This window comes from Cryptomeria japonica, chromosome 11 (genome assembly GCF_030272615.1).
Source record: "Cryptomeria japonica chromosome 11, Sugi_1.0, whole genome shotgun sequence".
In the NCBI taxonomy this organism is placed as follows: domain Eukaryota; kingdom Viridiplantae; phylum Streptophyta; class Pinopsida; order Cupressales; family Cupressaceae; genus Cryptomeria; species Cryptomeria japonica.
This window is the reverse complement of record NC_081415.1, coordinates 390,584,851-390,607,983: the sequence shown is the minus strand read 5'-3', so window position 1 is coordinate 390,607,983 and position 23,133 is coordinate 390,584,851. Positions and strand designations below refer to the sequence as shown.

At 38.1% G+C, this 23,133-nt stretch overlaps 1 protein-coding gene across 1 annotated transcript in view; it reads left to right on the top strand.

Moving 5' to 3' along the window:
• Positions 1 to 824: 824 nt before the first annotated feature.
• LOC131071607 (dihydrolipoyllysine-residue succinyltransferase component of 2-oxoglutarate dehydrogenase complex 1, mitochondrial) overlaps positions 825 to 23,133 on the top strand; it is a 105,047-nt gene continuing 82,738 nt past the window's right edge. The window contains exon 1 of the mRNA XM_058007517.2: positions 825 to 1,430. Coding sequence (XP_057863500.2) covers positions 1,347 to 1,430 — 84 coding nt within the window. The 5' untranslated portion in view covers positions 825 to 1,346. The remainder of the gene's footprint in view (positions 1,431 to 23,133) is intronic.

Below are 23,133 nucleotides of genomic sequence, written 5' to 3'. Positions count from 1 at the left end.
TTAAGGTGGAATAAATGATCATTTGAAAACTTGGACTAGTGAAAATAGAACACCCCTACTTTTTAATTGGCTTATTGGGACCCACAAGAGCATGCTTCAAAATAAGAATTGAACTTCTCCATAAACCCATGGTAACAACACACACATTATTGAAACCCATTATTTGACTTGGGTTTCTAAATATAGTTCAAGAGCTCCGGACATAAACAATTTTGTGAGGTGGTATGTGTGTTAGTTTTCTTCTATGAATTGCAGGCAATCATGACGACTTTGTTAGCAATCAGACTAAATGTGGTGTTGACTTTGTTGCTAGGAATAAATGCACTGAGAAGATATGAATAAGTTTGCAAAATAGATGGTCATTTGAAAACTTAGACTAGTGAAAATATAACTCCCCTACTTTTTAAAAGTCTTATTTGAACCCACAAGAGCATGCTTCACAGCTAAAATTGAACTTCCTCCATAAACCCACGGGAACACACACATTATTGAAACCTATTTATTTAACTTAAGATTCTAAATATAATTTAAGAGCTCCCACCGCAAATGATTTTGCAAAGTAGTATGTGTTAGTTTTTTGCCAAGTAATATACGTGTTAGTTTTTTTTTTGAATTTCAAGACAACCATGACAACTTTGTTAAAGTTAGTAAAAAACAAAACAAGTTATTACACCATACCCACAATTATGTTAGGCTGACATTATTATTAGTAAAATTAATATTACACTTTAAATGGGGGATTGGCGTAGCAAACAATCTAAACAATTGGCTTGATTCCTACGTAAATACTAAATAAAAACAATGAATAGAATTAACTTTTCACGAAACAAAAAAAATTAAGAGTACTAAAGAGAGAAATGAAATATTAAGCGGGGAACAGCAAGGAGACGGCTGCTGAAGTCGGGAAAAAAGCAACGGCAAAAGTATTATATTTCCCATCGCAAAGATTTGCAGGAAACACCAAAATTTGGCTTCTCTGCAATGGCATAGTTGTTTTGTGGGTCATCGCCAGGCGAGGGACGCACGGTCCATACATAGTGCAATTGACGCGACTGTGTATGGAAGTTTTTGCAGGATAACTCTTTCGAAATACTACACACGAAGATTTTTACGCGTGGACGGCGCGAAACGATTTGTTTCGGGCTTCTACCAATAAACGGCATACCAATAAACGGCATTCATTAGACGGTGGGGTATTATCTGACCGACGAGAAAAATAGGATCGGTTTAAAATTCGTGAACGGAAAATTAAAGCGTTCAATCGTCTCGCATCGTTTTTAGAGGATGAGAACCGTTGATCGCCAGATTTAGCTCGTTCAGTTCAAATAGGAGATTGCAGGGCAGCCATGGCGACTTGGTTAGCAGTCAGATTAAGTAGGTCCTCCAGATTGAAGCCCCTGGTGGCCAATATATCACGATCAAATATACTGGTTGGTTTTGGATTTTTAAAAGATTTTTCTTCCTCTCTCCGTTGTGTTTTTGGGATTAATGTTTGTATCAATGTTTTCGAATTTATATTGCAATTTATGCAATACTTTGAATCATGCTGTTCATTGATTCCCGGAAAAAAAGTCACCTTCTTCAGGCACACCATACCACTAAGGTTTTTTATGTAATTTTTCCCATGTTTTTGATGTGATCTTTCTACCCTACACACTGTCTACTTGTGGAAGAATACTCATTTAAAAATAAGGACATCTGCACCATTTTAAAAGAAGGCATTTTAAAGAATACACATTTCAAATAAGGGCATATTTGATCATGTGACAGTGTAGAATTGTGCTGTAACCAAAATACCCTCTCATAATTAGGGTACATTCAATTGTGGGCATGGTGTAATACCTTGCCTTGTTCTTTTTGTTTGATCAATCGGCCTGTGAGTTTATCTAGTGGGTTTGGCTGATCAAGTTTACTGCATCCTGCGATTGCTCTAAAGATTTACTCATTTTATTTTTTCCTCTTTTCAACATTATACAATAGGTTTTATGCGACGAATTTGACGTGCGAGTTTCAGGACACATTATTTGGATCATGGATCTTAGCATTTTAAAACTTTTTCATGGGAAGTCCACTTAGGTTGTGTATTTTCTTGCAAATCGATTTTGGTTTAGTGACCAGTGGGTAGATCTTGCCAGTTAAAGAGTCATGACTAATTACTAGATAGGCTCTCTCTGTCTCCATCTGTCCCTATTTGAAAGGTTGTATTTTTTTTCCTGTGTGAGAAACAACTTTGAGTTGGTCACTGTTTCAACTGTAAACTTAATTTAAGGATATTTTAATCCAGTTTTTTAATTGCACTGATGATGACTTAGGGTATAACTGGGACTGCTTACTAGTTAATCATGCAACTAACTATTTTCATTTAATTATTTTTATCTTTTGAGTAATGATGGTAAGGCTGGAACAAGTGCAATGATTATGACCATTTCAAATATCACGAGATTGTTCTCTGGCTGATTTTGCGGCCAGGTGATTAAGTACTCAGGTGAATTCAGACAAAATAGATGCCCCTTGAACATGGTTTCTTAGCTGAATGATATCCTGCATTTTACAGATCACTACCTTATCATCATAGACAGGTAAATTGAAGCAGTATTTTAGGGTTCATTTCTTATACCTTTGGACCTGTTGATGTGTTTTTTAGACACCTCTAACACAGGTATTTTATCCACTCTTGAACAAAATCACCTCAGGTGGTAAATATCTGATCAACTAAGATGATTCCAAGGTTTCTAATATCACTTCTTGACATGTGGGTAACTCAATGGCGAATGTGATTTTGCTGTTTACACAAAGGGACTTACGTAATTGTTTAGATTCTCAAGCTTATCATGAATGGAAGTAGGTTTGCCAATTGTTTCAAATGACTTAAGATTGGCGATATGAGCACTTGATCTATTTCTAACAAAGATTTTCAAATAAAATGTAAAAGGGAAAGGGTTTAGAAGTTCTATTCTAATCCTATCTTAAACCTGGAATGCAAGAGATAGTGAATGACTCAATGAAGTTCAACTAGGCTAGGCTTTTTGTCATCAATGAACAACTCAACACAAGCTTAGTGCAATCTTCTAAGGTATTCAATTGATATTCAAAATCGAATTCACAACACTAACACCATCCATTCAATCAATATCGATGTGCAAATAGGAATTGAAGTTAAGCTCAAATTAGATTCCAGTTGACCACACAAAGCAAATTCACAATCAGCAAAATAGCTAGTGGTATGGATAAAATGAATTTCATATGAATTCACGCAAATTTTTTTTCATTCAACTACAAACACTTAAAGCAAATTTCTAAATTAAATTTTGGAGGTAAGAGAACCACACGATGCTTCAAAATCTCATAAAAATCAACAAGTTTCAATGATTAAATTCAATTCAGCAGCATATAGGCGACAATTCTCAAAAATCTCTCCCTTACAAATGAGAGGAATGGAGTTTATATAGAGTCTCAAACTGAAATGAAGGGCCGAGATTTATTTAGAATCAAGGGCTGAGATCATGCCATCATTGCCCTAATTAGGGTTTACATAAAAAAGTAGAATCATATCCATGTGAAAAATGAGGTCCAATGGGATGACGCCTAGTCCTCAAGCACGGAATCTTCTAGAAGATTCTGACCTGCATCCATCTCTCTAGTTGCATGCTCTATGAATCTAGCCAAGACTGAGTTGAGTTCCTCCATCGTAACATTTGGTAAACCTTCTTGCTGCAAATCAATCACATCCAAGGCATTCGAACAAGCATCGAAAGTGCTCTCCCCTCCCAATTTGGCATAAGCCTTTGCAAGTTGTTGATGTGAATCATGAGAGAAACCAAATCGTTCAACCGATTCTTCCTTATGGATTCCAAATCTTTGAAGTAAACAAACTTCATTTTCTCCTTCAATTCTTCCAAGTTCAAAGTACTGGAAGTGTGGACATCTTGTCCCAATAATTCTTCATTAGATGTGAGGATCATAGACTGTATTCCTTGGATTGATCCTTCCATCTCTATGCACTCCTGCTTCACATGCTCAAACATTGATTTCCTCATGGCCAAGGAACAATACCATCCATGAAAACCATACACATTACCCTCCTGAATAACTCCTTCTTGGATCAATGTAGCCGTAGGAACCTCGAGGCAAGGAATAGTCTTCTCTTGCACTAGCTGGAACTCTTCCCATACTCCTTCAAAGTATTGCATTCTGAATATGAGCATCGTTGTCTTATCATATGCTTGGACGATTTGGAATAGGAAATCATCTGCTTGCTTTGAAATATCATCTATCCATCTTCCAACCTCTTGGTATGTATTCCTCATTGGCTCATGATCAATAGATCTATGAGCAATAGCGATAGGCAAGACAAAGGTAGGATCCTCATGCCCTAGGGGATTCATCCCTTCAACAAACTCCTCAAGTCTCTTGTTTTTTATCTCTAGCATCTCTTTCTTCTCTTCAACCTTGTTCAATCGTGCCTCAATTGCCTTGGCGGTATCATTTAGCTCTTGAAATTCTTGCTACTTCGTAGTAGGCCCAAGATCAATTGTATTAACCTGATAGTCCATAGGAGTGATCACATCTCTAGTCTTATCAACAGTAGGGACAACCACTTGCACAATGCATGCTCTTGAATCATCTCTAGTAATCTTGGAGAGCTTCTTCACCTTCTTCTGCTCTTTAGCCATACCAATCCAGGCTAGGAAGTCATCAATATCTTCAATGGGTTGTGCCTCTATCACTTTCTTCTTCTCCATGCTGCTCATCAACCAATCGGGAATTGTAGAATATTCCATCCCGTCTTCGAGTTGTTGATCATCATGTTCTTGTGGTGTTGATTGTGCTGATGCATGTTCATCTTGATCATTCTTCGGTAGGATCTCCGTGTTGGAACCTCTCTTGGATTCATTGTCCTTCTCTGTCATATCATTTTCCTTCACGGAGGAGGAACTCATGGTAGATTGAGGAGTGTTAGACTTCTGCTTCTTGTGCCTTGACTCTTGGCTAACAATCTCCTTACCTTTTTCTTGTGTTCCTCCATGCATACCCTTCCTTCTTTTAGGAGCATGGCTCTCCTCATCATTATGTGTTCTCACATTGCTTATTGTTCTTTCATCATCATTGAGGGAGGACTCCTCACTTCTCATTTTCTCATAGGTTAAGGTGGTATTCAGTCTTCTTAATTCATTTATCTGCTTGGCCACCCATGCTCTGGAGCAATCGTTTACTTTTCTCATCAAAATACTCAAATCTACCTACTCAGGTTGTGACCAATTAGGTGATGGAATGGGCTTGTCCTTCTCTTTCTCATATTGCGGATGAATATGATTCCCATCATCCTTCACTTGATCAGGAATTGAGAAGAAGTTACACTTCCTCATGAATTCCTCTGACATCTGAGACCACATCTTTCTCCTAACTCCGGATTCATCTATAAGATTTGCTCAATAGTCCTCTATGCCTATCTTGTGTGTAATGTCCCCTAATTAGTTATACTCTAAATTAACCTAAATTTGCCCTAATTAGTTATACTTAATTACCTATTTTTAGATTTGGGCAAATTTAGGTTAATTTAAGGTGTAACTAATTAGGGGACATTACACACAAGATAGACATCGAGGACTATTGGGAAAATCTTATAGATTAAGTTTATGGGAGTACCTTTGTATACTGTTTTCCTGCAACACAAAATTAGGGAACACATATGAAACAATACTTATAAACTAAAACATATGCTAATGAATTAGATTGAATGATATAAATTTTAATGTATTAATTACCATTAGTACTATATTTGTTAGATGAGATCAGATTTTAGGTTATTTGCCATTCTTTATTATCCAATTCTTAGTGCATTAGGGTAGGCTAGCTGGATAGGGTGTCCAAGAGACCCTCCACCCTAGGCCCAAGAGCAGATGCTACATCCCTCTTGGCTCCATGTGGTAGGTGTTAAGCATCCATCATGGAGTGGCGTACCCAGTGAGGTGTCCTATCGCCGTTCCCCCTCATCAAAACCACCTCCTCTCTTAAGCCCAAGAGCAGATGCTTCATCCCTCTTGGCTCCATGTGGCAAGGGTTAGGCATCAGCTATGGAGTGGCATACCTAAGAGAGGGTCCCTAATATACAATGATCCATTTGTGATATTCTAATGAAGTTGTATTTGTTATTCAATTCATCTCATTATGATAATCAATTATATCTCACATAATTATCATATTTCATTATATTACATTAGTGCCTTGTATTAGATTGTCATCAATGCTTTCTGTTAGTATTACGTTGTATCAGTATTAATCATTTATTGTCATTATTCCATTAAAACCAATAAATTATTCCTTATATTATTAGCATTATATGAATTTGCAGTATTGCAATAATTTGTGCAAACTGAATTTGATTGCATTATGTATTATTGGATTTATATATATATATATATATATATATATATCTGTTTACTATGACAGTATTGTAGTTTTAATGTTGTTTGAATAATTACATATAGCCTCTCACATTAATATCATTTTAATGCCACCCATTTGATTAAGATTATACACAACAGTTATATTTAATGATATACAAATAAGATTTTAATATATATATATATCGCTGACTGTTATATTCTAATATTAAATCAGAAGTTAATCTTATACATACCTGTCACTGCTGGCTCCTATTTATCTCTGCTAGCAGCCTTGAAGATTCCTTTGCTTCCTTATCTCCCAAATTGGCACGGGAGGGTATTTATCCTACCCCCTACCCCCCCATTGTGGTGGAAAGCCACGATGCTTCTTATGTGGCAGCGCCCCTTTTTGAAGGGTCACTACTCTATCACCTACGGAACTCTCCATGAAACGATTTTGGAGATCATTCAAACAAGCCACTGTTTCATATGAGAGATTATCGGGCCTTTGGGGAATTTGGTCAGCAAATATAATATATATTTTAATACAATGGCATCATTCTAATATAATGTATATTGTTAATATAATAACATCATTCAATATATAAAAATGTAAATCAATGTACATTGTTAATATAATAGCATTACTCAATATATAAAAATGTAAATTGATAATATGATATCATTTAATATCAATGTAATATAATATAATATAATATAATTTTAACATGATTTTAACATATTATATTGCAAATTTTATATTATTCATTTCTGCTATAAATGGGGGGACATGACATTGTGTGTAAACTTTTCTCCTTTAGCTGTTGATATTCTTTGAAACGGATCAAATTGATTCCTGGCTTTGTATATCCTGAGATGGAAGAACTCTAGCTCCTTGTTAACTGTTTCTACTGCTGCTGCTGTGGGGCATATCTGCATCATCTTTCCAAGCGTGATAGGAAAAGTGATACCTTGTCTATGTCTCCCTTTTTGGATGCAATCAAACTTTGACAATTGCCTCACTACCTCAAGTAACACCATCTTGTCGGTTGGATACCTAGGAAGCTTGATTGGTTTGGAAGTGAATCCTCGAATCCTTAGGTATGTGAAGGTAAGAAACTGAATGTGCCATGATCTATTTTTTCAACTAGTGACCTCACGTCCTTGGACATTCATATGTGCAATCCGCCTTGAAGCAAGCGTGTGATGTACATGGTGAATGCATTGTTCACCCTTCTATATTGTTCCTTCTCATGTAGGAGGAGCTGTGGATAGCCATCATACACCTTGTATTGTCTAGGCCCGTTTCCAACTTCGCCCTTGCACATCAATCCTTGGTAGACAATTTGCCTTGCTAGCATGTAGATTAGGTAGGAAGTCATGTTGAAAGTCTTTGTTCTTTCCAAACTTCTCAATTGGATGTCTAGGTTGTCGCTTATAATCTTCGCCTAGTTGATCATCATTGTTCCATCTGCTATTTCCTCAATGAAGTAGAATATCCACGTTTCAAATATAGCTCCTTGAGGTGCCCCAACAACCCTGTTGAGTAAAAATATTAAGTTGCTATTCTCCTCTTTGAAATCTGAACATAGGAGTTTCTTGGGTAGCTTGGAGTGGTAACGCCTTGCCTCAAGGACCCACTTATTATTGATGAGTGTCATACATGTCTCGGATCTCTTCTCAAACATAGCTTGAGCATCTTCCTTGGTTCTTTCTTGCATATCCTAGTATCTAGGGATTCCAAATGCCTCCCTTATTGACTCCTCAGATAGGTATGCAAGTACCAACCCCTTAGGTGTTTCGATCGTTCTGGTTTGTGGATCATAGTGCCTTGCACACTACCATAAGCTCATTGCATTGAATAGATAGTGGAAAACCAGCTGCATGGTAAATTCCACTCTTCATGATATTGACCGCCAAGGGAGAGGGTAGGTTATTCCTGGTTCCATAAATTCTCCCCTTCATCCTCTTCCTATCCAGGTACTCCATGTTTGTATCTCCAACTTTCTTCCACTTGGAAGATATCTGCGACTCCGAATAGTATCCTTCGAGCACGTTCTTCAATTGAGTCTTCCTTGCAGCTATCCCTGCCTTTGACATGGTACCTGTACAAAGCTAGAAGTCAATAACCTTAATAATTAATTTTCAGAATCAACCTAAGTTCCGATTTTAAAAATTTTCAGACGTGTAAGCACATTAAAATCAGAAATTTGACATTGTATAACTCGAATTCTGAAAATATTGGAAATCTGGACACCATAATATGAGCATTTCACCCTCTAAAAACTTGAGTTTCAGACTTAAAATAAGTCTGATCTTGATACCTAAGTCTGAAGACTCCTCTCTAAACTCAGAAAATGATGTAATTTGGTGTCCAAAATGCTGTGACAGGTCTGATTTTCTGAGTTAGATGTTTGAATACACCTCTGCAAACTGTGTTTTAATGGCTGAGAGTGATCACATTCATGGCGCACCCCTCACACTGAGAGCGATCTGTCAAAATCAGCTGGAAATCATCATGCTTTTGCCTCAATCAATGGCTTGAACAACGATTTGCATGGGAAAGGTGGCTGGGAAATACATCTTGGTCTGAGAATGATGGTAAGTAAAATCGTTGCAGCTCCTTTAATCAGCAATGGGGCCTCCAAAAATCGCCTCTCTCAGCCCTAGCGACCTCTAGTGGAGAGGCATTCAATGCCTTAAACAAAATTGCATCCCTCTATATCAATAGCGAACCTCAATCTTCATCATTCCAGCCCTTTCAAACACTGGATCAGTCACTTGATAATATTATTATAATGCTGGGTATGCCTTTTTTTTCATCTTTTCACCCTTACTTTTTACTTCACCATGCATGTGGGAAAAAAAAACACATTAGTTCCCCTAGTGGAAAATCGCACACCATAGGGACATAAAATCTCACTTTATTTTGTTTCCACTTTGTCCACCAAATGCAATGGTGGAAAATTGATATTCATTGGGATTGATTTCCAATAAAAATTGCGTTCATTTTACCTTTGAAAGCTCATTTGATCATGCAAGGGGAAAATCAATGTCCATTTGGACATTAAAATTTCATCATTAACTCACTTTCTTAACATATTTTCCCCAAGTGGAAATTCGATGCTTATCTAGACTCGCAAATTCAATTAAATCGCCACATATTAGCCTCAAGTGGAAATTCACATTGCATGGGGTCTCAATTTTCTTGAAATTTTCATCAAACTTAGTTAAAATACCCTCCTGGTGGAAAATTGATGGTCATCTGGACACATTAACTTCATCAAATCTTACATTTCCATCCCAAGTGGAGAATCGACCTCCATTAGGACACATAAATTCATTGTTGTTGTGCTCATTCAATCATTTTCTCCTCAAGTGGAAAACTGAACCTCATTAGGACACTCAAATTTGCACCTATCTTGGTCATTTTGTGCCTAAGTGGAAAAACGTGGGTCATTGGGACTCACTCTTATGCATCTTCGTTTTTGTAGGCCTGGTGGAAAACAACCTCCATCAGGACATATCCTTTGTCTTGAGTGGAAATTTCGGAGTCATCGGGGCTTTCCACAAAATCACTTGTAATTTAAGTCTTGGAGTGGAAAAACCGACCTCCATTGGGACTTTGATCATTCTTAACATTAAATGGATGCTTTCGTGCTCAAAATGGAGTGGAAAATCATCCTCCATCAAGACTTTGTCCATTTTTACATTGTAAAAGTCCAAACTTATCAAATTTCATCATTCTATGCAGTGGATTTTTTTTTCCATTGGGAATTTTAACATTTCGTCAAGATTTTAGGGGGTGGAAAATAGAAGTCCATCGGGACTTTGTGCATTTTTGACTTATTTTACCTCGTAGGAGTAGAAAAACGACTCCTATAGGGACTTTGAACACAACACAAAATTCACACCAATTTGCAACATTTTTGACACTTTTCGCTCACATTTTAGAGCAAGTTTCAGCACTTTGAAAAATTTAGAATCATTTTAACATTTTGACATTTTTTTTTTGATCAATAATTGGGTATCTTACGCTTTTGACTGGAGCTTTTTGAGCTAGTGGGATCACATTGGGGGACCCCATCCCCGTGGTTACATTGCCGAGGTATTAAGACCTCCTAGATTTGACTCTTGCGGAGTTAACCATATTCCTTACTCCTTATCTCTCCATGCTCTCTCCTTATTGCTCCATACATCTCCTTATAACTCCCGCACCTTATCTCTCCACATGGTCGCCTTATCCCTCCATAGCCATGAGCAAGAACCTCTTATCACTCCACCAATCGTGGCTCCTCCTTATCTCTCCATTCGCGAAGCTCGGGCCACCTTATCTCTCCGTAAAGTCCCCTTATCACTCCAACCTAGCTTGGTCCGCCTTGTGACCGTAATAAGGCAGGGTATCAACACCCTTTATGTGTCAATTGCACTTTGTGATCCGTGAGCCAAGCGACTGACCTGCCAATGCCAGCGACCACTGAAGCCAGTAGGGATCCACGTACCCTAACCAATCTGCATCCTTTGCACACAGCCTGGGTGATCGAGAAGCCTGTTGATGTGTTTTTCATGCACATGTGAACACAAAATAAAATACCCAAAAGTATCTTATCCTCTCTTGAACAAAGCTTCTCAAATGTTGAAGATTGGCTTAAGGATCACTTGAGACAACTCCAAGGTTCATAAATGTCAGGTCTTGACGTGTGGATAAGCACAGTTGGTTGATGTGATTGCTGTTATCACAAAGGGACTTACGTTAAATTGTCAAATGCTTGAATTGCTGGAACTCGATCATCTAATGTTGCAATCGGGTGATGTTTTTGATCCTAAACTAACTTGAGTTGAAAAAAGGGCAAAAGATGAAGGGTTGACAGAATCTATTCTGATCCTAAGAATGCAAGAAGATAGGTGAATGATTAGATGGAATCCTACTGGGCAAGGTCTCACCATCAACTTGAACAATTTGACACAAGCTTAGTGAAATCTTCTAAGGACATTTCAAAGATGTTCAAATCATTACCATCGAACATTGATCACCATTCAAGTTAATGCATAAACAATGGACGCATAACAATTTGAATTTAAGCTCATATCACTCCAGTTGACCACGCAAGGCACACTTACAATCAGCAAGAGGTTAGTGGTATGGACTAAACGGATTCCACACAAATGTATTCAACAAATTCCTCCATCCAATCTAATCAACATGAAAGTAAATTGAGAAGTAAAGACCATGCAAGTTGTCGAAGCAACAAATCAAATTCACCTTAATTTCAATGAAATCAATTGTTCTTTACAACAAGATTTGGCAACAATCTTTGCCTTCTCCTCATCTAACTTCTACTCTAATCTAGCTATTCTTCTAAGCTCTATTCACTATTCACTATTCACTACTCTACTTACTGACTATTAACCTTTACAAAATGAGGAGCTTGAGCTTTATATTGGGAGCTCATTACAATGAACGGTTAGGATCAAATCTACATCAACGGCCAAGATTTTACAATGAAAACCCTAATTAGGGTTTGTTACAACAAACTCAATCTGGCCAATGAAATAATTACAACATTTTAGCATAACCAATAGATAATAAGGGTAGGTGTCTTGAAGTTTGTGCCATCATGGGTGAGTCAGGTACATTGCATCTAGACATGCTGATGTGGAACTTTTTTGATTGGCGAGTGGTGACTGGGATGCTGACTAGGATGCTACTTCAACTTGCACTTGTAGACTTAATTCATCATCATGAAGGAATATTTCTTGATACTCAACATTATCCAACTTCAGCGGTGATGATGATGATCTTCTAATTTTGACTAACTCTTCTGAAACTATCCTCTTGAATGCTTCAATCATGGAGGTGCAAGGTATAGATCTTAGTTTTGAAGTATTGATGTTGTTATTTTAAACCCTAGGTATGTTAATCAGATTTATATATTTGATTATGCCCTAGGTTGTAATCAGATCTGCAGTATTTTAGTAAACCAACATAGATTAATTGTGCCCTAGATTGTAATCAGATTTGCAGTATTTAATAAGCCAACATAAATCAGAAATAGAACAGCAGACAAACAAGCATACCCTGGGAAAACCTCCAAGGAGGAAAAACCCAGCATGAAAGACCCACAGGTCAGATTATATATTCTCCTCTAAATATAAGTACAATACTTAGCTTGAATCTGATCTTCACATATCAAATCTGTCCCTTGTATGCTTCAAAGGCTTACATCAAGATCCACTATGTCCTCTTGGACAATTTCGCACCAAGCTGAATAAGTTCGCAATCTTCCTTAAGTTCGCACCCTTCTTAAGACTTCGCACAGCAGAGCTAAATCGCCTTGTATATTATTGAACTTGATGATTGATTGACTTGCAAATTGTCATTTATTTATATGCATCATTTATTCTTTGAAATGTAAGTCGGCCTCCTTGGTTTTTGGTGCCAATGCTAAATGGCGTGTATTTAGCATAGCGTGGCATTGTGAATAGGATAGGGTCACGTTACCCTAGGATAGGACCCGGTCCTAAAAGGGGGTTCGGATGTTGCCTTAAGGCAATCCGAACCCCTATAACCCTAGTTACAATCAACAGATGTTGCCTTGGAATGAACTCCTGATGGCACAACTGCTTCTCTGCTTTGGAATTCCTTCTTTGTGACTCCTTTCATGTTGTTGGTGTTGTGGATCATGTCTTTGTGTAAGTGAATGCTCCTTGTGTAATCACCTTCTTGTGCTTGTCCGTGAAGTTCCCTTGAGGGTATCTTCCTTGTATCTTAATCTTGATGTTGAAATTTGATCCTTGAGAGACTTGTTTCAATCCTCCTCCAATGTGATCCCCTTGATTTCTTTCTTCATCTCCTGCAAAACAAACAAATGAGCATCAAACACACATGATATATACCTTCTATATAACCTCCTAATTTGTTATAATTATGTGATTTCATGTGGTTTGCAAGTTTATTAAGAGCATTTGGAGAGAATTCGCCTTCATAAAGGAGCACTTGAAGTTGATGCCGCTCTAAGGGACGCTTGAAGCTCACTCTCACCTTGATGCTAATGAAAGATCTTTGAACTTGCTTTCATTCATTTTTCTTCATTCTATGGGTTTCAGCATTGAGTCTTTCCTCCATTTATTTATGCAAACATGATAAACTGCCCTTAGGGAAGGCCACTAGAAGAAATTCGCTTCTCCTACTTAGTTTATGAAGTTCGCTCTCCTGCTTTCATTCCTGAAGTTCACACTTGTACCTTGATTTGTGAAGTTTTCTCTTATAGGCTTAAAGGTGAAGTTCGTTCATCTCCTTCCAAACATGAAGTTCGCTCATCCCCTTCAAATCAGGAAGTTCGCTCCTCCAAACATGAAGTTCGCTCATTTCCTCCAGTTCATGAAGTTCACTCCTGGGGGCTTGAAGATGAAGTTCGTCCTTATGTGCTTGAAGGTGAGGTTCTTATTAACACCCAAATTACTCTTTCCAGATATCAAATCAGCTCAAGGTAGTGGTCTTGTGAGCAATCTTTCAAGTTCGCCTTCAATTAGGGGCTCATGAAATTCGCTCTACTTAGCTCCTTCATGAAGTTCGCTCTCCTATGCTAAAACATGAAGTTCGCTCATGTATCTCAGTTCATGAAGGTGAAGTTCGCTCCTCCTGCCTTGAAGGTGAAGTGAAAACCCTTCCTTCATTACTTCATTGTTTTATCTATTCAATCCCTAGGTTTCTCAAGCTTTCATTCACAATACCATGTCAAACTTTCCCTATGAAGGCCTAAAATGCAAACTTCGCTCCTATCAAGGAGCTCATGAAGTAAACTTTGCTCCAAAGAAGAGGTGATCTCAAATCAAAACCATGCTCACTATCTTCATTCAAATGCTCTAATTCACATTCAAATAAGGCTTTTTAAGGGAATTCGCTCCAAGGGTGATGGTCATGAAGTATGCTCCTGAGTGTATGCACATGAAGTGAAGGTTCTAACTCACTCATTTCACACCTCACACAAGGCTATCCACCCGACTCCTGGCTTTTTGACCGCCTATACCCCTCTAATGCGAAGGCTAATAGCTAAGGACTCTACACTATCCTAGAAAGCAGGAAAAAGTGGGGGTCCCCATTTGCGATGGGGCGATGTGTGAATACCTCACAACAAAGACCTGCAGGGACTTGAACTCAGGATGCCGTATCAACACGACCTTGCAGCTACCGTTGCACTGCAGGGTGAACCCCACATTTTGACATTTTTAAATACTTTGATCCGATTGACTTCAAAACTCAAAAATTTGACAATGGTTGCACATTGAAGAGCTCTGAACATGACCATATAAAAAACGAGACTCGGGCACTAAGAGCTCAAGATTGTCACCTGACTGCCAAAACCCTAAACTAACACAACCAGAAAGTAGGAAAGAGGGGGTCCCCATTTGCAATGGGGCGATGTGTGAAAAGGTCACAACAGGACCTAGGAAATTTACATAATTTTGCCATATCCAATGATGGGGCTGCAGAAACATATTTCTTGTGGATTAGTGAAAACAACTTTTAGAGCCAAATTTGCATTTCCACTGTAATGCTGTAAACCAAATGCTGGGACATAATAATAAACATGATTTGCATTTATGAAATCTGTCTTAAAGGGTGAATACAGATTCAAAGTTATGAGTTGTGTTTTTAGGATGGATATTTATTTAAAGAAATGTTTCATATATTACATCAAAGCGATTGAGTCAATTGGAATGTATTTCCTCATAAATTATAGTGTTTATGGGGCCTTCTTAATGCCAAAATCCCACTATTAGTGCAATAAAACAGCAAGTAGAATTTGTTAGATATAGTATGGCATATTATTTGTAATATTCCGGATCATATATTTTATATTATTTGATTTACATATAATATTCAGCACAAAATCACTGATTATATAGCTCTGTCAGGGTTGAATGCATGCCTTTGAGTGGCTAGATTCTGAGATAAATCTGCCACGAAGTTGCTAAAAATCTCTTTGGAATTTCATGAGACAATTGTTAGGTCCACCATTAAACCTTCGACTTCTTTCGACCTGTAAGCATTCAATTAACTTTAGACTTAAATTATTGCATACACAATTGGCAATGCTAGGGAGAATATGTAATGTCCCCTACTAGAAGGCTGCCTGAAACATACATCACTATACATTATTATGCTTCAGTTCATATTTCTTAAACTATGTAATGTCCCCTTATGTAAATTCTTTAGAATTAGGGACTATTGACGCACAAATCAATTGCAAGAGAATTCTTCCCAATCAAAGACTCTAAAAAATCCTTTATAAAACTTATATTGGGGATAATTGATACCAAAAGATGATATATTATGATCTGCTAGATAGTTATATCCTGATCTGCAATTATGGGGTTAACTTTGCTCTTCTTGATATGACAATATAAATTGTGCTGTAAGCTTTCTCCCTAATTGCTTATAGCGATGATGATAGGATTGCCGTTTCTTATTATACTTTGGAAGTATGCAATAGTTCTGGTGCTGTTCCTGATTATTGTCTTTAAATGTATGCAACCGAGTTTGCCAATAAGGTGGCTGCTCAAATGAGTGATCCAAATATGGATAAGTATATAAATAAACAATGTCAGTGATGCTGATTGGAATGAGATCGATCCTCTTTTAATATCTTAGGATACCGAATGGTTGCACCTCTTGAGAATAGACACATCCTTCCCTTAATCGCATCTTTTCATTACTTACACAAATCAGGCTATGCACCTTTCCATGAGCAATTGTTAATCATACAAATTGCACCTTTACTCCTAACCGTTGCCTTTGCATGATTAAGTACAATAATTAATCATTTATCGAATAACTAATCGATAGATTAGTAAACCGTTGGTTTTTACTTCATGATTAATATAATCATCTCTTCACGTCCAATTAATCCCTCTTCTATCAATAATGAATGTTGCTTTTTCATAATGATGATATCAATTTGGATTGCCTTCATATATGATTGATGCATATGGTTCTCCTTAGTGGAATCATGAATATCCTCTACGATGTGTATGTTTCTGTGTGGCATCAATATTATGATCTGAGTATTGCTAGTGTAATGTCCCCTACTAGGAGGCTGTCAATTCCTGTAACTTAATCTGATCTGATTGATGGTCATGTCACTGGATGCTTTTGATTTCTTTCCTTTTTATCTCTCAATGTGAGGGAGAGGTCACACCTCTTTATTATGGACGCCCTTTGGGAAGAGACACACCCTTTCACCGTTAGCACCCTTTGAAAGAGTGCACCTCTTCTTTATTTCTGTCCTTTGAAAGGGACATAACCTTTAAGTTAGATCTGCACTTCTGATTTCCATTATTATCCCCTTTCAAATGAGGTACTCTTCTCCCTGTTATTTCTCATGTTTGAGGGAGCCACAACTTTTCATTCCATGTCTTTTGGCCATTCATTCATTTAATTAAATTTGAATATATATTAAATTATATTCTTTTATATTTTAATTTTAATTTAATATTCTTTAATATTTTAATTTTCATTTTTATTTTCATTCTTGTGAATTTATTATCATTACTTGCCATTAAATTCTATTTCAAAGTGGGGAATTTCATGAGACATTTGTTAGGTCCACTATCGATAATGAATGTTGCTTTTGCATAATGATGATATCAATTTGGATTGCCTTCATATATGATCGATGCATATGGTTCCCCTTAGTGGAATCATGAATATCCTCTACGATGTGTATGTTTCTGTGTGGCATCAATATTATGATCTGAGTATTGCTAGTGTAATGTCCCCTACTAGGAGGCTGCTAATTCCTGTAACTTAATCTGATCTGATCGATGGTAATGTCACTGGATGCTTTTGATTCCTTTCCTTTTCATCTCTCAATGTGAGGGAGAGGTCACACCTCTTTATTATGGATGCAATTTGGCAAGAGACACACCCTTTCACCATTAGCACCCTTTGAAAGAGTGCAACTCTTCTTTATTTCTGTCCTTTGAAAGGGACATAACCTTTAAGTCAGATCTGCACTTCTGATTCCCAAAATTATCCCCTCTCAAATGAGGTACTCTTCTCCCTTTTATATCTCATGTTTGAGGGAGTCACAACTTTTCATTCCATGTCTTTTGAGCATTCATTCATTTAATTACATTTGAATTATATTTAATTATATTCTTTTATATTTGAATTTGAATTTTTTTTTATTCTTGTGAATATATCATTACTTGCCATTAAATTCTATTTCAAAGTGGGGAATTTCATGAGACAATTGTTAGGTCCACCATTAAACCTTCAACTTGTAAACATTCAATGAACTTTAGACTTAAATTATTGCATACACAATTGGCAATGCTAGGGAGAATATGTAATGTCCCCTACTAGGAGGCTGCCTGTTTCCCAATGATTAAACATACATCACTATACATTATTATTCTTCAATTCATATTTCTTAAACTATTACACGAATTAGTATTCATAACACATTCAACATTCATTATATCAAGTCCTATCTTAGCTTCTTTCCTAATCCTAATGAGGGATGGGGATTTACTATCATAGGGTGCTGACACCAACTACAAAGAGGCTCCCTCAAGGCCCAGGACTACGTCCCTACCCATCTTGTGCTCACCATCACTTGTGATGGGTTTACTCGCCTTTTCCTACACACACCAACCTATCCCCTCATAGGGCTTAGTAGATGAATTAAGACTAGGCCAATAATATAATAATCTTTCATGTATTATGAATGCATATGTAATTAAGCATGACTGTCATACATGTTGCAGTCTATATTAATATTATTACTATTAAATTTTGCATAAGAACATTATCAGACAACATATTAAGCACATCCCCCATGCATACTGCCAAGAACAAAGATGTTACAATCTGCAACTTAATAACAGATCTGATCTGATCTGGTCGATGGTGATGTCACTGGAGGCTTTTGATTCCTTTGCTTTATATCTCTCAATGTGAGGGAGAGGTCATACCTCTTCATCATGTATGCCCTTTGGCAAGAGACACATCCTTTCACCATTAGCACCCTTTGAAAGAGTGCAACTCTTCATTAATTCTGCCCTTTGAAAGGGACACAACCTTTCACAATCAGATCTGCACTTTTGATTCCCAAATTATCCCCCCTTCAAATGAGTTCTCTTCTCCCTTTTATACCTCATATTTGAGGGAGTCACAACTTAACATTTCATGCCTTTTGACTATTTATTAACTTTAATCAAATTTAATTGTATTTGAATTTAATTTTAATTTTTGTTCTTTTGTATTTTAATTTTATTATTAAATTATATTTCAAAGTGGGGACATTACGGAATATGAAATGTTGCACTTGAATACAAATAAGCCTTGAAACCTTTCTGATTTTTTTTTGGTCGGTAATTGTATATATTTTATTGATATTCAAAGAAGAGTACATATGATTTAGTATTATCTACCCATATCACAAAATGTAGTTCCAAAAAATCTCTAAAAACAGTGTCCAAATACTATCAAACATCAGCCAAACCCTACCCCCACTTACTCATTTTCTTCACTGTACTCCTATTTATACAATATAACAGTAAATTCCAAAACGATGTCCATTTTTGAACATCCACCAAATCTCTACCCTCGCCTACCAGAATTCTGCCCTATACACCCAATTATACCATATAACTGTTTTAAACATGAAATTGTTTATATTGAAATTACATAAACAAACTGTAAACAACTAAAAAACAAAGAATTTTTTTTCATTGCTTCCTCATTGCTTCCAAGGGCCCATTGACCCACTGGTCTTTCAGCTCAAAGCTTGCTTCTGGGTCTTCCTCCAGCCTCGCCTTCCTCTTTCCTTTGGCATGCTCTCGTTCCTTCATCCGCAGGTAATGGACCAACGAATCCCAACCGATATATGCTTTGGCCCCGCTGTCAGCCTTGTTTGTCCCCTTCGCCCATTGGATGAAGGGCATTAGCTGTTGAGGGGTCTGGTCTGTGCCCTTGGCCTCCTCCGCAAGCGAGAACCCTGCCCCCGCACTTGCCTTTTCCAGCATCAATTTCAGACCATATAATCAATCACATTCCACACAACCCTTCAACACCCATTCAACATCTTCTTTCCCGCCAACCTCCAACACCCATGCCACCATCATTGATTCCATATCAATGTTTGTCTTGTACCTGTTTTTAGTCACCAAGAACTCTTCACCAAGCAAAACTTCCATGATCTGAATGAAAATGTCTTCATCAAATTTGAAAAGATTTTTCATTCATTTCTCAGGAACTTTGCCCCTAAAAGCTAATTGTTGCCTTGTTGTAATCAAGGAAAAGGTGGCCTCCATGTTGAAATTCAGTCGCCACCCATTGTCAATTGACCAAAGATTTTATTACCACCTTGGCGACTGTTGTGACCATTTCACACATCGCCCCATTAGAATGGGGACCCCCTCTTTTTCTTAGGGTTCTGTTTTCCTTAGTTAGGTTTTCTGTCTTTGCTTGTTGGGTTTGGAGTGAGTGAGTGGTCGCCTGGGCCGGGTAGATTAGGGTTTCTCTCCAAGGGCTTGTCTTAGGGTTTCTCTCCGAGGGCTTGTCTTAGGGTTTCTTTCAAGCTGAGTCCAGCCTGGTTTTGGGAAGTCCTTAGTTGTCTGTCTGGAGCCCTAGGTTTTCCTTAGTGGATCTTTTCCTTTCAGGGGAATGAAGATGGATAGGATGATAGGTCTCAGGTCAGGGTAGGTCTGGATTGGTGGTTTTCTTGTCAGAATCTTGTTTTCCTCCCAGTCAGAGCCTATTAAGCGGAGTCAGTGGTCAGAGAGAGATGGAAGTGGCAATTTCAGAAGCTGATGAACAAATGCACTTGATGATGATTGAAGGAGTTTTGAAAGGATATCCAAGGTTTGAAGTGTCAGAATAATGGAAGTTAGCCTGAAAGAAGATTTTCGCTCCTGACCCTTCCAAAGGGTCCAGAGCGAAATCCTCACCTGACCCCTAATTTTGGCCTTAGACGCGCATAATGAAGTTTTTGAGTCAAGTGGATGGCAAGTGGACATGATGATACTAGGGAGAGATAAAGTTGATTAGGTCTAGATTGAGGAGTGGAATTGAGTGTGAAATCGACCAAGAATAGAGATTTCGCTCCTGACCCTTCCAAAGGGTCCAGAGCGAAATCTACCCTTTTTCCCACTTTGCTCAAGGATTTGACCAGAATTGTAGACTTTTGGGGCATAGATGAGAGAGTTGGATGCATGTTTGCCTTAGGGAGGAGGTTTTAGACCTTGTGATGATGAAAGCTAGTCTGAGAGGAGAATTTCGCTCCTGACCCTTCCAAAGGGTCCAGAGCGAATTCTTCCCTTTTTGCCTTCCTTTGACCTTAAAACCTAGTTTGACCTTGCCTAGACCCAGTTGGATGGAGGTTTGTCTTGATTGCGATGAAAGGAAGTTGATTTGACCAAGTTTGTGTGAGAGTGAGTTGAAAGGAAGATGAAAATCAACTTGGGAAATGATTTTCGCTCCTGACCCTTCCAAAGGGTCTAGAGCGAAAATCCTTGAAGACCTCAAATTCTCACTTATCAAGGCCAAATTTCTAGTTCCTAAGGCATGTTTGAAGGTATTTTTGAATGTTCTAGCCTTAGGGAGTGAGTGAAGATGAAGGATTCCAGCCCAAAAGATGAATTTCGCTCCTGACCCTTCTAGAGGGTCCAGAGCGAAATTCTTGAAAACACTCATTTTTCCCTTGGCTAAAGTCAGGATCTTGGTGGAGATGCAAGAGGAAGGATCTATGTTTGCCTCCCAAAGAGGATTGGAAGTGAAAAAGTCAAGAATCAAGCTCAAAACATGATTTTCGCTCCTGACCCTTCCAAAGGGTCCAGAGCGATAATCCTTATAGCTCTTGATTTCTTCCTTGTTTGGGCTAGGTGTTGACATGATGGAGGATAAATGGGTATGTTCTTGTCTTGAGAGGGAGTTGGATGCTTTGGATGATCAAGATTTTGCCTAAGAGATGAATTTCGCTGTTGACCCTTCCAAAGGGTCCAGAGCAAAATTCATTATAAACCTCATTTGCTACCTTGAATGGGCTTAAAACTTGGTTCCTCAAGTGGAAAACGATCTATGTTTGCCTCCAGGAGAAAATTGAAGTTTGAAAAATGAACAATCAAGCCCAAATTGTGATTTTTGCTCCTGACCCTTCCAAAGGGTCCAGAGCGAAAATCCTCCGAAGGCTTATTTCCTCCCTAGTCTGACCAAATTTTGATTTGCAAGGCATCTTGAAAGGAAGGATGGACATCTTTTGCCATTAGAAATGTTTGAAAACATTGAAAAATGAAAGATTTTGAGCCAAATAGTGGAATTCGCTCCTGACCCTTCCAAAGGGTCCAGAGCGAAATTCCTAAAAACACCTATTTTTCCATTGGAGGAGGTCTATTGCTTGGATTTTCATGGCGTGGATGGAAGTGGGATAACATGTCTTTGCCTCTTGAGGTGGTTTGGAGTTGGAGAAGTGGAGAATCAAGCCTAGAAAATGATTTTCGCTCCTGACCCTTCCAGAGCGAAAATCTTCATGGACCTCATTGTCTTCCTTGTTAGGCCAAGCTCTTAGTGTCCAAGGAGGAAGGATAGACATATTCTCGCCTTGAGGAAGATTGAAGTTTGAAAAATGAGCAATCAAAGCCTAAATCAAGATTTTCGCTCTGGACCCTTTGCCTAAATCAAGATTTTCGCTCCTGACCCTTCCAAAGGGTCCAGAGCGAAAATCAACCTAAGACTCATTTCTTTCCTTATTTGGCCAAATTTTGATGTCCAAGGCATGTTGAAAGAGAGAATGGGCATATTGAAATCCTTAAAGATGTTTGAAAGCATTGGAGAATGAAGGTTTTAGCCAAGAAAGGTGAATTTTGCTCCTGACCCTTCCAAAGGGTCCAGAGTGAAATTCCTCACAAGCCTACCTTTTTACCTTGTTTTGGCTTAAGACCTTATCCCTTGGGTGAAGAATGATGTTTGGTTTCCTTCTAGAGCAGATTGGAGTTGAAGAGATGAAATATCAAGTCAAGAATGAGATTTTTGCTCCTGACCCTTCCAAAGGGTCCAGAGCGAATTTTCTCAAAACCTCTCTTTGCTCTCAACTTTGTGCTAGATCAAGTATAGGCTAAGGTAAAATCAAGAAGGAGATGTCCCTAAGAGTGACTTCAAGTTGCTAGAAATCATTGAAATTGAAGGAATTGAGCCAAAAAGTGAATTTCGCTCCTGACCCTTCCAAAGGGTCCAAAGCGAAAATTCTACAATCACTTGTTTTCCTTGCAAAATCGAGTCAACTTTGAGTCTTTGTAGCTTGGATGAGTGGATGGAGAGGTGTTCTTGCCCTTTTTGAAGATTGATCGAGGTCGAATGATGGAGGAGTAAGCTCAAACCAAGGATTTCGCTCCTGACCCTTCCAAAGGGTCGAGAGCGAAAATCCTAGGATCACCTACTTTCTTTGCGAGACAAGTTCAAATTTTCATTTTTATGGCCTAGATGGGAGTGAGGCGATGTGTCCTTGGTCTTGGAGGTGAATTGAAGTTAAATGATGGAGGAACATGCTAGAAAACTGGAAAATCGCTCCTGACCCTTCCAAAGGGCCCAGGGCGAAATTGTGCAAAACCTACCTTTTCCCTTAAATATATGCCAAGTCTAGTGAGGATTGAGATCAAAGAAGGCCTTAAGGATGGCTTCAAATTGCCAAGAAATTATCAAGTTTGAAGGAATTGAGTCAAAATTGGAATTTCGCCCCTAACC